A 14,739-nucleotide genomic window follows, 5' to 3' on the forward strand; every position below is an offset into this window, starting at 1 on the left:
ATGCTGAATTGTGCCTTTCATATTATCATGGAATGAGGTGATGATACTCAGTAGCTTTGGTGGACATCCGATCTTTGCTAGTAGTCTGAAGAGACCATGTCTGCTGACGAGGTCAAAGGCTTTGGTGAGATCAATGAAAGCAACGTAGAGGGGCATCTGTTGTTCACGGCATTTCTCCTGTAGCTGACGAAGGGAGAACAGCATATCAATGGTCGATCTCTCTGCTCGGCCAGCTTCTGGAGCCTGTTTAAAGCGACTCAAGCGAAGACTTTCCCCACTATGCTGAGCAGGGAGATTCCACGATAGTTGTTGCAGTCACCGCAGTCACCTTTGTTTCTATAGAGGGTGATGATATTGGCATCGCACATGTCCTGTGGTACTGCTTCCTCATCCCAGCACAGGCAAAGCGGTTCGTTGAGTGCTGAGAGTATAGCAGGCTTAGCACTCTTAATTATTTCAGGGGTAATGCCGTCCTTCCCAGGGGCTTTTCTGCTGGCTAGAGAATTAATGGCATTACTGAGTTCCGATTTTGTTGGCTGTATGTCCAGCTCATCCATGACTGGTAGAGGCTGGGCTACATTGAGGGCGGTCTCAGTGACAACATTCTCCCTGGAGTACAGTTCTAGGTAGCGCTCAACCCAGCGGTCCATTTGCTTGCAATGGTCAGTGATTGTGTCCCCTGATTTAGATTTGAGGGAGGCGATCTTCTTGATGGTTGGCCCAAAAGCTCTCTTAATGCCATCATACATTCCTCTGATGTTTCCGGTGTCTGAGACCAGCTGAATATGACTGCATAGGTTTTGCCAGTAGTCATTTGCGCAGCGCCTGGCTGTTCTTTGTGCAGTGCTTCTGGCTGTTTTAAGTGCTATGGATGTTAACTCGCTGGGGGCTTTCTTGTAGTTCAACAGTGCAATGCGCTTAGCGGCTATGACAGGTTCCAGCTCTTCAAAGTGTGATTGAAACCAGTCTGCATTCCGCTTCACGCGTTTGCCATAGGTGGTCAGAGCTGACTCATAGATGGCATCTCTGATGTAGGCCCACTTGGTCTCTGCATCCCCTGTGGGAGTGTTTTGAAGGGCTTTTTCAAGTGAATTTAGAAATTTTTGTAACAGCTGTCGATAAGAAATTCTGCTCGTGTTGATGCGCGGGTGGCCCTTCTGCTTGGAGTGATGCAGCTTCTTTGGTTTGAGTCTAACCTTGCTGCACACCAGGGAGTGGTCGGTGTCGCAGTCTGCACTGTAATGAAAGCCATGCGGCCATACAAAATGCAATAGAGCAGACCATTGGCATGCTGAAACATTGCCTCTGCTGCCTGAACTGCTCTGAAAGAGCCCTACAATACTTGGTAGAGAGGACATCATGATTCATGGTCTGCTGCATGCTTCACAACCTCACCATAATGAGCAACAACCGTTGTAGGAGAGGGAAGACAAGGAAGAGAGGAGGCACTCTCTTCTAGGTGTTCCTCCACTGCCTGTCCAGGTTGCACCTCTTGGGTATCTGAAAGGAAAAAAGGAACAAGGCTAAGGTTGTGATGCAGGGAGATGTGGGGCCGGGAGTCAAAGGTGCATGCTTAAATCATCTGCAGCTTGTAAATCAAAAGAGAGTGTGGGATGAAAAGTTGTGGGATGTGAGAAGGCACATTAGGTATAAGGTCACATCCTCAGCAATGGGCATTCCAATAATGGCCAGCATCCTCTCCTCCGCAGGGATTAGGTCATGCAGGCATGCCTGTCCCCCTCAAGTTTGTTCCTGCTGCCTCTGTCCTGCATCACGGTGTGTCAGTGAGTCTGTTGCAATCTGTTTGCTTGATGTGGCTGTCATGGTTGAATAGCTGACAGTATGTGCAAGCTGAGATGAGGGTGTGAGGCTTACAGCAGCTGCAAGTGAGTCGCATATGAATGTTAGGTATGAATCTTGATTGACAGAGATTGTTGTTTGTTGAGTGATTGGTATGTGGTGACTTCACAGAATCGTTACAGTGCAAAAGGAGGCCATTTGGCCCATCATGTCTGTACAAGCTCTCCGAATGAGCAATTCACCTAATGCCATTGCCCTGCCTTCTCCTCATAATCCTGCACATTCGTTCTTTTCAGCTAACAGTCTAATTCCCTTTTGCAAGCCTTGATTGAACCTACCTCGACCACCCTCTCAGGCAGTGCATTCCAGACCTTAACCACTCACTGCGTGAACATTTTTTCCAGGTGTCACTTCTGCTTCTTTTGCCAATCACTTTAAATTTGTGCCCTCTCATTCTCAATCCTTTCACAAGTGGGAACAATTTCTCCCTATCCACTCTGTCCAGGCCCCTCATGATTTTGAATACCTCTATAAAATCTCCTCTCAGCCTTCTCTTCTCCAAGGAAAGCAGCCCCAAATTCTCCAATCTCATCTTCGTAACTGAAGTTCCTCAACCTTGGAACCATTCTCGTGAACCTTTCCTGTACTCTCTCCAATGTCTTCACATCTTTCCTAAGGTGCGACGCCCAGAACTGGATGCAATACTCCACCTGAGGCCGAGCTAGTGTCTTATACATGTTCAACATTACCTCCTTCCTCTTGTACTCTATGCCCCTATTAATAAAGCCCAGGATGCTGTATGCTTTATTAACCACTCTCGCAACCTGTCCTGCCACCTTCAATGACTTATGCACATATACACCCAGGTCCCTCTGCTCCTGCATCCCCTTTAGAATTGTACCCTTTATTTTATATTGTCTCTCCATGTTCTTCCTACCAAAATGAATCACATCACATTTCTCTGCATTGAACTTCATCTGCCACTTGTCTGCCCATTCCACCAAATTGTCCATGTCCTTTTGAAATTCTGCACTATCCTCATCACAGTTCACAATTGTTCCAAGTTTCGTATCATCCACAAACTTTGAAATTGTGCCCTGTACACCAAGGTCTAGATCATTAATATATATCAGGAAGAGCAAGGGTCCCAACACTGACCCCCAGGGAACTCTACTACAAACCTTCCTGCAGCCCATACGTACATAGGAATTAGGAGCAGAAGTCAGCCTTTCAGCCTCTTGAGCCTGCTCCGCAATTCAATAAGATCATGGCTGATCTGTTTCTGTTTCAAATTCTACACTCCCATCTATCCCTGATAACCTTTGATTCCCTTGCCTAACAAGATTCTATCTACCTCTGCCTTAAATAATTGAATGACCCCGCCTCCAGCCCCTTCTGAGGCAGAGTGTTCCAAAGTCGCACAATCCTCTGAAAGGAAAAAAATTCTACTAATCTCTGTCCTAAAAGGGCAATCCCTAATTTTAAAACAGTGCCCCCTAGTTCTGGACTCACCCACAAGAGGAAACATCCTTTCCACATCCACCCTGTCAAGGCCGTTCAGGATCTTATAAACTTCAATCAAATCTCCCCTCACTCTTCTAAACTCCAGTGAAAACAAGCCCAGTCTGTCCGATCTTTCCTCATAAGACAACCTGCTCATTCCAAGTATCAACCTAGTAAACCTCCTCTGAACCGCCTCCAACGCATTTACATTCTTCCTTAAATAAGGAAAGCAAAACTGCACACTGTCTTCGAGATGTGGTCTCACCAAACCCGTGTATAACTGAAGCATAGCATCCTTACTTATATTTTCAATTCCTCTCTTAATAAAGGATAGCATTCCATTAGCCTTCTCTATTCCTTGCTGTACCTGCATACTAACTTTTTGTGAGTCACGCACTAGAACACCTACATCCCTCTGCCCCTCAGAATTCTGCAGTCATTCTCTGTTTAAGTAATACTCTGTTTTTTTATTCTTTCTGCCAAAGTGAACAACTTCTCATTTTCCCACATTATACTCCATCTGCCAGATTTGTGCCCACTCACTCAACCTATATATATTGGTCTGCAACCTCTTTATGTCCGCTTCACAACATACTTTCCTATCTATCTTTGTATCATCTGCAAATTTAGCTATCCTGCCATTGCTCCCCTCATCTAAGTCATTGATATAAATTGTAAAAGGTTGAGGCCCTTGCACAGACCCCTGCAGGATTCCATTGGTCACATCCTGCCAATCAGAAAAGGACCCATTTATTCTGCCAACCAGCCAATCATCTATCCATGCTAATATGTTACCCCCTACACCATGAGCTCCTACTTTGCACAATAACCTTTTGTGTGGCACCTCGTCAAATGCCTTCGGGAAATTCAAATACAGTACTTCAACGGGCTCCCCTTTATCCACAGGGCATGTTACTCCTTCAAAGAGCCAATTTTGTTTCCATGGTGCTACTGCCCCTTTTATTCCATGAGCTATAACTTTGCTTACAAGTCTGTTGTGTGGCACTGTATCAAATGCCTTTTGGAAGTCCATTGCACCACATCATCAGCATTGCCCTCATCAACCCTCTCTGTTACCTCTTCAAAAACTTTCAGCAAGTTAGTTAAACATAATTTTCCCTTAATGAATCCTTGCTGGCTTTCCTTAATTAACCCACATTTGTCCATGTGACTATTAATTTGGACCCAAATTTTGTTTATAGAAGTTTCCCCACATTGAAGTTAAACTGACTGGCCTGTAGTTGCTGTGCTTATCCTTACATCCTTTTTTGAACAAGGGTGTAATGTTTGCAATTCTCCAGTCCTCTGGCACCACCCCTGAGTCTAAGGAAGACTGAAAAATTATGGCCAGTGCCTCTGCAATTTCCACTCTCACTTCAGTCGTTATCCTTGGATGCATCTCATCCAGCCCTGGTGCTTTATCAATTTTAAGGATAGACAGCCTATTAATTACCTCCTTTTTCACTGTAGCCTGGGTAGCATCTTCTTCCTCGGTAAAGACATGAGCAGTGTTTGAAGCTAGTAGTGCAGTTGGTAGGATATGAGATTTGAGTTGCATTCACTGACCTTGACTATTCATGTGAGGTCATTGAACCTCTTGCAGCATTGAATCCAAATCCTTGGAGCTTGACTCCTTGCATTCACCTTCATGGCTATCTTTCAAGCGTGTGTCTGGAGGGTTTCCTGTCCCCCTGCAGATATAGCACATCTCTCCTACATTCCACCTCCTGCACCAAGGCCTCTTTTGCACCATGGGAAAGCCCCTGGAGCTTTCTCCCTCCAGGTTGTGCCATTCTTCGCTGTTTCCCAGGTCAGATTCACTTCCTGTAGGATTGTCAGCACCTGCTCCAGCTACAATGCACCTCTCCTTTAAGCAGGGCAGGCTACGATTTTAGGTCTCCTGCTAATGTGAACAGCATGGTTAGTGCTGGTTGCAGCAGCAGTCATTCTACTGGATGGGTGTAGGTTAACTGCCTGTGCCCATTTTCAAGGGCTATCCAATTTAGCTTAGACTCAACATGAAAACTGTCTGTTAGGCTGAAGTACTGGAGGATGTCAACATTCATGGAACCATATCCTATCATGAGACACCAACCTAAGAAAATAAAGACTGGGGGTGGGGGATTGAACAAACTAAAGAAACATCTGAGAAAAGGAAAGAAGTAATGCGGAACTGATTCATTTTCTTTGGAGAATTGATTTAGCTACTGGCAATTAAATCTACAAAGAAATGCATGCATTTTATTGTATTTTGGAAGTATTTTATTCAGTTCCATGTTGGTAAGTGGATGGTATTCTGGGGATTTATGTAAGCCTATACAGTTAAATATTCTAAGCTTATTCTGGCCTGTTAGAACTTTAACTTGTATGTAAATTTTTGGCAGTAAAAAAGTTATGATCACACTTGTTACGTGAATAAAATTTGACAGCTGATATTTCATTTCAAATATTTTCCTAGATTGTACAATGATAATTTTGAATAAGCATTGCTCAAACCTAAAATATTACTTTCGGAAAATTAGCCCTAAATCTACTCTGCCAACACTGAAACCTTTGTTTTCTTGACTTGAGTTTTCCTGATGGGGTCTAGATTGGCCAAAACTATAATTGCTTCCAGCCCAATATATCAACATGCTGTAATGCTGAAGGATATACACGGCCTAGATGCTTTAAAAAAAAAGTTTCGTCATTAGGGCAAAAAATGGCAACGCTCTGCTGGACATGAGTATGGGTCAAAGACCTACAACACAGTGTCCTCTGTTCTGCACTCTGAAATCACATCTAACTAGTATGTCTGCCCTAATGTAAATCGAGCTGCATTTTAGGTTAAAGTCATGCAAAAAGTGAAAAAATAAACCTGTTTACAAAATTAATGAAAAATATTCCTTAGTTCAATATAAAATTCAGTAACTTTGAATGCTGGTGTGCACAATCATGTGACTAAGACAAAAATCATACTTAATTACACAAGGGCAACTTTTGTAAGACTGGTCTTTCACTCAATGGAAGTGTCAATTGGAGAATCGAGAGTGAAAGTCAAGAAGAAAATTCTCCATTGGTCAATCTATAAGTTAATAAATATGGTGAACAATTTTTCTAGATTATTCAATTTTATAAATTGTGAAAACAATTAGGTCAGATCAAATTCTCAACAATTCCAAATAAGACAGGCCCATGTCCTTTGCGTTTTCTCACTACTTAATCCCAGAAATCAAAGAACCATAGAATCATAGAATGATACAGCACATAAAGAAGCCATTTGGTCCATCATGCCTGTGCTGGTTCTTTGAAAGAGCTGTCTAATTAGTCCCATTCCCATGCTCTTTCTCCATAGTTCTGTAAATGTTTTTTTTTAGAGATACAGCACTGAAACAGGCCCTTCGGCCCACCGAGTCTGTGCCAACTAACAACCACCCATTTATATTAATCCTACATTAATCCCATATTCCCTACCACATCCCCACCATTCACCTACCACCTACCTACACTAGGGGCAATTTACAATGACCAATTTACCTATCAACCTGCAAGTCTTTGGCTGTGGGAGGAAACCGGAGCACCCAGCAGAAACCCACACGGTCACAGGGAGAACTTGCAAACTCCTCACAGGCAGTACCCAGAACTGAACCCAGGTCGCTGGAGCTGTGAGGCTGCAGTGCTAACCACTGCGCTACTGTGCCGCCCAAGAACATTAACAAATCAGTGGTAAATGTGCCCACCTACTATTCAGCTTATTTATTTTTTTATTTAATTTCTTTAGCGATACAGCACTGAAACAGGCCCTTCGGCCCACCGAGTCTGTGCCGACCATCAACCACCTATTTATACTGATCCTACATTAATCCCATATTCCGACCACATCCCCTCAATTCCCCTACCACCTACCTACACTAGGGGCAATTTACAATGGCCAATTTACCTATCAACCTGCAAGTCTTTGGCTGTGGGAGGAAACCGGAGTACCCGCCAGAAACCCACGCAGCCACAGAGAGAACTTGCAAACTCCGTTTCTTCTTCAAGAATTTATCCAATTCCTTTTGGAAAGTTATTATTGAATCTGCTTCCAACACCCTTTCAGGCAATGCATTCCAGATCATAACAACACACTGCTTAAAAAAAATTCTCTTCATCTCACCTCTGGCTCTTTTGCCAATTAGCTTAAATCTGTGTCCTCTGGTTACAGACGCTTCTGTCAGTGGAAATAGTTTCTCCTCATTTATTCTATCAAAACCCTTTATGATCTCGCACACCTATATCAAATTTTCCTTTAACCTTCTCTGCTTTAGAGAGAAAAACCCCAGCTTCTCTAGTCTTTCCACATGACTGAAGTCATGGTACCATTCTAGTAAATCTCCTCTGCACCCTCTCTAAAGACCTTGGCATCCTTCCTAAAGTGTGGTGTCCAGAATTGGCCAGAATACTCCAGCTGGCACCTTACCAGTGTTTTATAAAGGCTTAGTATAACTTCTTCGTTTTTTTACTCTAAGCCAATCACCCGGTATGCCTTTTTGACAACCTTCTCAACTTGTCCTGTCGCCAAAGATTTGTGCACATAGACGCATCCAGTTCTCTCTGTTCCTGTACCCACTTTGACATTGTACTATTTAGTTTATATTACCTCTCCTCATTCTGCCTACCAAAAACATATCAATGTATCTATCTTATCTGACTTTTGTACTGTAGTTCATCACAAGAGCAGACGGTTTCAAAAACTGAGTTACAATAAATTGTAACACCTGGAAATTTCTGGAACCTGTTCTCCCAACCACCCAGAGTAGTTTTGGAAAATGATCAGTGGAAACCCTGGAGACACAGTCTAAATGGCCATTTACACAGTTTCTACAGGGTTGCCACTGATCTTCACCAAAGTTATGGTGGATGATTGGCAAAAGTCTGCCGAAAATCTACCCCTTGTTTTCCTAATCAAAATGCTATATGACTGCTACAACTAAATTATACTCAATCTTTTGGATCCCTGTTCTCATACTAATTACAAGGATTCATAATGCATGTATTTATTACCTTGCACCCAGTTACCTACAAGATCCAAATTCCTCTGGATCTAGTTACACTGTTTCTCATTATTTGGAAAAATGGTCCTATGATACCTTATCTATTCAAAATTGCAGGAATCCCAAATCCAACCTCGATGGTATCCTGGCCTATTAGCTCCTACAATAGGTGGCAATCTTGTCTAAGAGATTCTGAATTCTACAATCTATCCAATAATCAGATATAAATGCACTGGTGGATGAGGATGAAGATTAATGCAAGACAGAAGGAGAAAGCAAATGAATATTGAAAAGTTCTTTTGCAGCATAATCCTCCACAGGGATCACTTCATAATTCAAGGGCTGCTACTGTTGATTAGGCTTCTTGCAGAGGAAAGAAAAAATCCCTCTGGTGTCTGCAAAGGCTGTCGCCCATATGGAATTAATGACAATTTAATGATATGTGAATAGCTGCTTAACAGAAAACAATAGCAACTAATTGTCAGACTTGCGTTTCATTGCACAAGTTATTATTGTGTTTTATGAGTTAATAGACTGTGTCTTGTAAATAATATTCGCTGTAATTCCAATATGCTTTCAACATGCTGAAAGTGTGTGTGCAGAAAATAAATTATAATTTCTTCTGTCGGAAAGATCTGCCTAACAAACTTTCTTGTATCTTGGAGATCACCTATATGTTATCCATTTTACATATTTCTTGACATTTATGTAGCACCTTATTGGACCATCAGGGCATCTCAAAACACTTTTAAATCTAATGTAATTTTTTTTCAAAGTGGTGTTAATATATAGGCACAGACTGCAGCCCATTGTGCACAGCACATTTCCACCGACAGGAAATAAGATGAGTGAGTGGTTAACCTGTTTTTTTTTTGGTGGTGTTAGTAGAGAAAATAATGTTGCCCAGTATACTAGGAGAACTGACTATAAAATTCTGCTGTGGGTTCTTTACATCCACCTGATCAGGTAGACGAGATTTCAATTTAACACTTTCTATCTGAAGACAATGTTGCAGGTCTTCAGTGCTGTTCTGAATTGTCCGTCTATATTACATGCTCAAGTGCAATGGAGTTTGAACCCATTTTCTGATTCCCCCTAATATTCTAAAAGCTAGAAAATGGCTACCTTTACTTTACAATTGGGGTGAATTTTCAGTGTGGTGGAATCTGTGCCCAGCATAAAATATGCTGCTGTTGATGACCATGCTTTGGGGTCATTGGATTATAAGGGAGTTCTCCTTCATCCACCAAAGATTTCTGCCAATGTGAGGGAAAAGATTTTCTGCGTCTGCACTGTAGCACTGCCAGTACCCTTAAATCAGCTAATAAAATGCGGAAAACATGTTCGATTTTTATTTTAAGAAATCTTCCAATATGCTTGGAAAGTATGAAAATTTAAAGAATTATTCTACTGCTAAACACTTGGGACTAACAAGCATCCCTGACATCAGGCAATGCAAAAATTCAAATGGCGCATAATGAACCAGAGGGAATATTTCTCTCATTTGCATACTCTTTCAATATTCTTTGAAGGAATGACGGCTTGACTCCGTTGGATCACAGACTCAAACATAGCAGCTCTAAAGATGCCACACCATCACCAATCTTTGAGGTAGAGTTTGGAGGTCTCAGAGATAAGCATATAACAGTGCCAAGTACTAGTCCTGGTCTCCATCAGAGGCAAGTAAAATCAACAAATAGGCACAATCAAGACAGAGGGCCATGACCATGACTGGTAATGTGGAAATAGGAAGAGGAAAATATTACAGGGCATAAGTGTGACATTTATAGAAAATACACTTTCAGCAAAACTTGTAATATATTGTGAGTGAATCTCAAGTGGTTTGCTCACAATAGGTCACAATGCATGCTTTCTGTCTTATGCTCTGTCATTTTCATGTTACTTTCTCTCTCTTCCCCTTCCCCCCACCCCTTTATGGTTCTGTCTTTTTTAAAATCATTTTCTGTTCCTCTCTGTCCTGTTTTGCTGCTCTCTTATTTTCTGGAGAAAGTTTCTGTCCTATTATTTTTCTTCTTTTTGCCTTTTCTTTCTCTTTTATTTTTTCTCTCTCCTGCCCCCCACCATGACTCTGACTTAGTTCCCTGCTTATCTCTGATTGTCCACAGCTCCCGATCTCTTTAAGCTGGTAGCTCTCTTTTTCATCTCACTCTATTTCTCTTCCATCTCTCATTTAAATGATCTATTTCTTGCTCAGTTTACACCACCTACTTCACACTCACATGAAACTTGCAGTGTAAATACAGCCTAAAATATTCGTTATATTTCTGACATTAGTTTATACACAACTATACCAATGGCTTTTGTGAATTCTGGTTCAGATTCATAGAAGTGTCAACTTTCCAAACAAAGACCTTAAAAGTAAAAAAAGAGAAATGTTTGAAGTGAAATTAATACCTTCAGAAAAATTAAATCACTTATTTTTTCTCTCCTGTTCCAAATATTCCACAGAAATAATGCAAATACAATATTCTTACAGTTGCTTTGCAAAATACAAACCAAATTAACAAACTTAAAGACCTTAAGAACTTGGCTGAGACATTGATCAATAATGATTAAGATGTTGCGAACGAATCTTGGATATTAGCCCATGAAAGAGTTTCACCATAAAGTGAAGCCAAGTGCTAAAGTGTACCCCAGTCATTAAAAGCTAGTGAAATGGGACGTCATACGAAGTAAAGTGCCTTACAGGCATTTTGGTTGTTTTATAATATGATAGTGTGATTACTAATGCAACAATGTCATTATATTACTGTTTGTGCTGTTTGTTTTTAAGTTTTGCAATCAGTAAAAAAGTGGCACAGCACCAGCAACTGTGACTTTTCTGGAGATGAACAGCTACCCAAGCATTCTGCAAGGAGTTAGTAACATCTCTTTTAAGTTTCCCTTGAAAACATTTGCATTTCTACAGTGTTTTTCACATCCTGGAGATGCTACAAAACACTTTACTGCCAATTAATTACTTTTTCCAAGTATGTTGAAGTTGTTTTGTCGGTAAGAATGCTAGCCAATTTTGCATACAGCCAAGTCCCCATAAACAGCAAATGCGATGTGGCCAGCTTTGATGGTGTTGCTGGAGAGATAAATGTTGTCAGGATACCAGGAGAACTCCCTACAATTATTTGGTTAAATACTGTGAGATCTTTTACATCCATCTGAAATGGCATTCAAGCCCTCATTGTAGCATCTCCATTGAAAAGCATTATTAGATTAGATTAGAGATTAGAGATACAGCACCGAAACAGGCCCTTCGGCCCACCGAGTCTGTGCCGAACATCAACCACCCATTTATACTAATCCTACACTAATCCCATATTCCTACCAAACATCCCCACCTGTCTCTATATTTCCCTACCACCTACCTATACTAGTGACAATTTATAATGGCCAATTTACCTATCAACCTGCAAGTCTTTTGGCTTGTGGGAGGAAACCGGAGCACCCGGAGAAAACCCACGCAGACACAGGGAGAACTTGCAAACTCCACACAGGCAGTACCCGGAATCGATTAGATTACAGGCATATGCTTCTTGTCATTTTTTGACTGCAGATAACAAATATTACTTTTTTTTTGTTCCTGGTGGACACACATTTAGATAGTGATATGCGAGATTCCTGATGCAAAACCATTATTTTTTGGCAAACATATAACTCAGCCAAACAATGGTCATGCTTATTCTCTGTGCACTCACCAGCCTGAGATTATCCTCTTGATATGCAGAGGAACTTGGGCAACATGCAAGTACATCAAGCAATTAGGAAGGCAAACAGAATGTTAGCCTTTATTGCAAGGGGGTTGGACTACAAGAGTAAGGAAGTTTTGCTGCAATTGCACAGGGCTTTGGGGAGACCACACCTGGAGTACAATTTTGGTCTCTTATTTAAGGAAGGATATATTTGCCTCAGAGCAGGTACAACAAAGGTTCACTAGATTGATTCCTAGGATGGGAGGTTTGTCCTATGATGAGAGATTAAGATGAATAGGCCTACATTCTCTGGAATTTAGAAGAATGAGAGGTAATCTCATTGAAACATGTAAAATTCTTAGACTGCCTGACAGGGTGAGAAGCTGATTCCCTTGGCTGGAGAGTCGAGAACTAGGGACAAAGTCTTAGGATAAAGGGTCAATCATTTAGGAATGAGATAAGGAGAAATTCTTTAGTCAGTGGGTTGTGAAACTTTGGAATTCTCTCCTCAGAGGGTTGTGGATGCTCAGTTGATCATATATTCAAGACTGAGATCGATAGATTTTTGGATCCAAAGGGAATGAAGGGATATAGGGAGGGATAGAGTAGAAAAATATTGTTGAGATGGAAGATCAGCCATTATCTTATTGAATGGTGGAACAGGCTCGAGGAACCATAGGGTCTATACCCGCTTCTCTTTCTTATTTTCTTCATTGTAAACAATGGGTGGAAATCACAGCTGATAAACCTACAGGTGAATAACTCCAGACAATTTGCCTACATTGAGATTCCAGTGAAACTGAGATCTTAAAACAGATGTATTTTTGATCATTTCTTCTTGTCACACTCAATCCATCATCAAACAAAATGTTACTGTACTTCCTATTCATTTTCATGGCACGCTTGAAATTGCAATGGCTAAATTGGAATGGCACAACCCTCATCTAAACTATGACCCTGGTCCTGAAAACCATCTAGGTCTATGCCTGCAGTGAATTAGGAAAAAAACTTTGAAAAAATACTCCTAAATAGCTTTAATTTATTTACTTTAAAATAAACGATTGATGTGATTTTCCGCGATAATGAAAATATGTCAGAGACATGGACTTCCCATTTTCAAACCTCTATTTTTAGCTAACAGTAGAAAGGAAGTGTTAGATATTAAATGCTTCTCTGAGCATTTTCTATTGTGTGCTTTCATATTATAAATAGCTTAGGCAAGAAAAAACTTTATGAAAAACTAACTACAAATGCATCAAGAGGAGAACACTTGGTATTACCTGTGTAAAAGCAGGATTGGCTCCAACTGAAGTCTGACCGTGGGAACACAGATGAGGGAGGAGGTGCTCCCAATGCACAACCATCCAGGTCCTTGAATAGAGTCTTTTTCCGTCTGTTGCACTCTAGCTGTGGACACTGTAACCCATTTCCAGCCTCATCCATGCTGTAAGAGTAAAATGTTAAAAACAACTCGAAAAGAAACAAGTTCTTACATTACATCGGGTGGCGCAGTGGTTAGCACCACAGCCACCCAGCTCCAGCGACCCAGGTTCAGTTCTGGGTACTGAGTTTGCAAGTTCTCCCTGTGACTGCGTGGGTTTGGGCTGGATGCTCCGGTTTCCTTCCACAGCCAAAGACTTGCAGGTTGATAGGTAAATTGGTCATTGTAAATTGCCCCTAGTGTAGGTAGATGGTAGGAGAATTGTGGGGATGTGGTAGGGAATATGGGATTAATGTTGGATTAGTATAAATGGGTGGTTGATGATTCGGCACAGACTCGGTGGGCTGAAGGGCCTGTTTCAGTGCTGTATCTCTCTATGACTCGATTAGTGTATCTGCAGGTTTATGACCTTGCCTTGACTATCTTTTTTTTTATTCATTCATGGGATGTGGGCATCGCTGGCCAGGCCAGCATTTATTGCCCATCCCTAATTGCCCTTGAGAAGGTGGTGGTGAGCTGCCTTCTTGAACCGCTGCAGTCCATTTGGGGTAGGTATACCCACAGCGCTGTTAGGAAGGGAATTCCAGGATTTTGACCCAGCGACAGTGAAGGAACGGCGATATAGTTCCAAGTCAGGATGGTGTGTGACTTGGAGGGGAACTTGCAGGTGGTGGTGTTCTCATGCATTTGCTGCCCTTGTCCTTCTAGTTGGTAGAGGTCATGGGTTTGGAAGGTGCTGTCTAAGGAGCCTGGGTGCATTGCTGCAGTGCATCTTGTAGATGGTACACACTGCTGCCACTGTGCGTCGGTGGTGGAGGGAGTGAATGCTTGTAGATGGGGTGCCAATCTGATTTAAAAATGCCAGCTAAACACACAAAATGTTGTATTGTAACACACTGCACCATTGTTCTGTCAATAAACAAAACCAGTTGATAACAAATCAAAGTTCAGGCCTAGCCAACCTCATAAAGTCAATGGAGGATTTGTGACTATAAATGTCCTCCATCACCACCATTTATCTACCTCCGCTCCAATTACGTCTATTCCTTGCTGTAATTCCACAGCCACATTCTGGTGCCTCACCTTAGTTGTTATTATTCATAATTTTAAAAAGTTAAAATTTAGAAAATAGAAAAGCTAAGAGTAGGCGTAGAATCAAGTGCTAGAAAGAGAGGTGTTAAAAAAGGAGTTGCCAAGAAGAAAACTAAAGCAAACAACTTTCAGTTCTACAGATGTTGCTTGTGGAGGGCATTGTTTTACCAACAGTAAACAACAACAA

At 41.5% G+C, this 14,739-nt stretch overlaps 1 protein-coding gene across 11 annotated transcripts in view; it reads right to left on the reverse strand.

Annotated features, from left to right (window-relative positions):
* Positions 1-14,739, reverse strand: part of LOC137360749 (fibrocystin-like) — a 604,145-nt gene that overhangs the window by 142,472 nt on the left and 446,934 nt on the right. For all 11 annotated transcript variants that reach the window (XM_068026018.1, XM_068026015.1, XM_068026020.1 and 8 more), the window contains one exon: positions 13,300-13,463. In XM_068026018.1, coding sequence (XP_067882119.1) covers positions 13,300-13,463 — 164 coding nt within the window. The remainder of the gene's footprint in view (positions 1-13,299; positions 13,464-14,739) is intronic.

The sequence above is a fragment of the Heterodontus francisci genome, chromosome 3 (genome assembly GCF_036365525.1).
Source record: "Heterodontus francisci isolate sHetFra1 chromosome 3, sHetFra1.hap1, whole genome shotgun sequence".
Taxonomy (NCBI): domain Eukaryota; kingdom Metazoa; phylum Chordata; class Chondrichthyes; order Heterodontiformes; family Heterodontidae; genus Heterodontus; species Heterodontus francisci.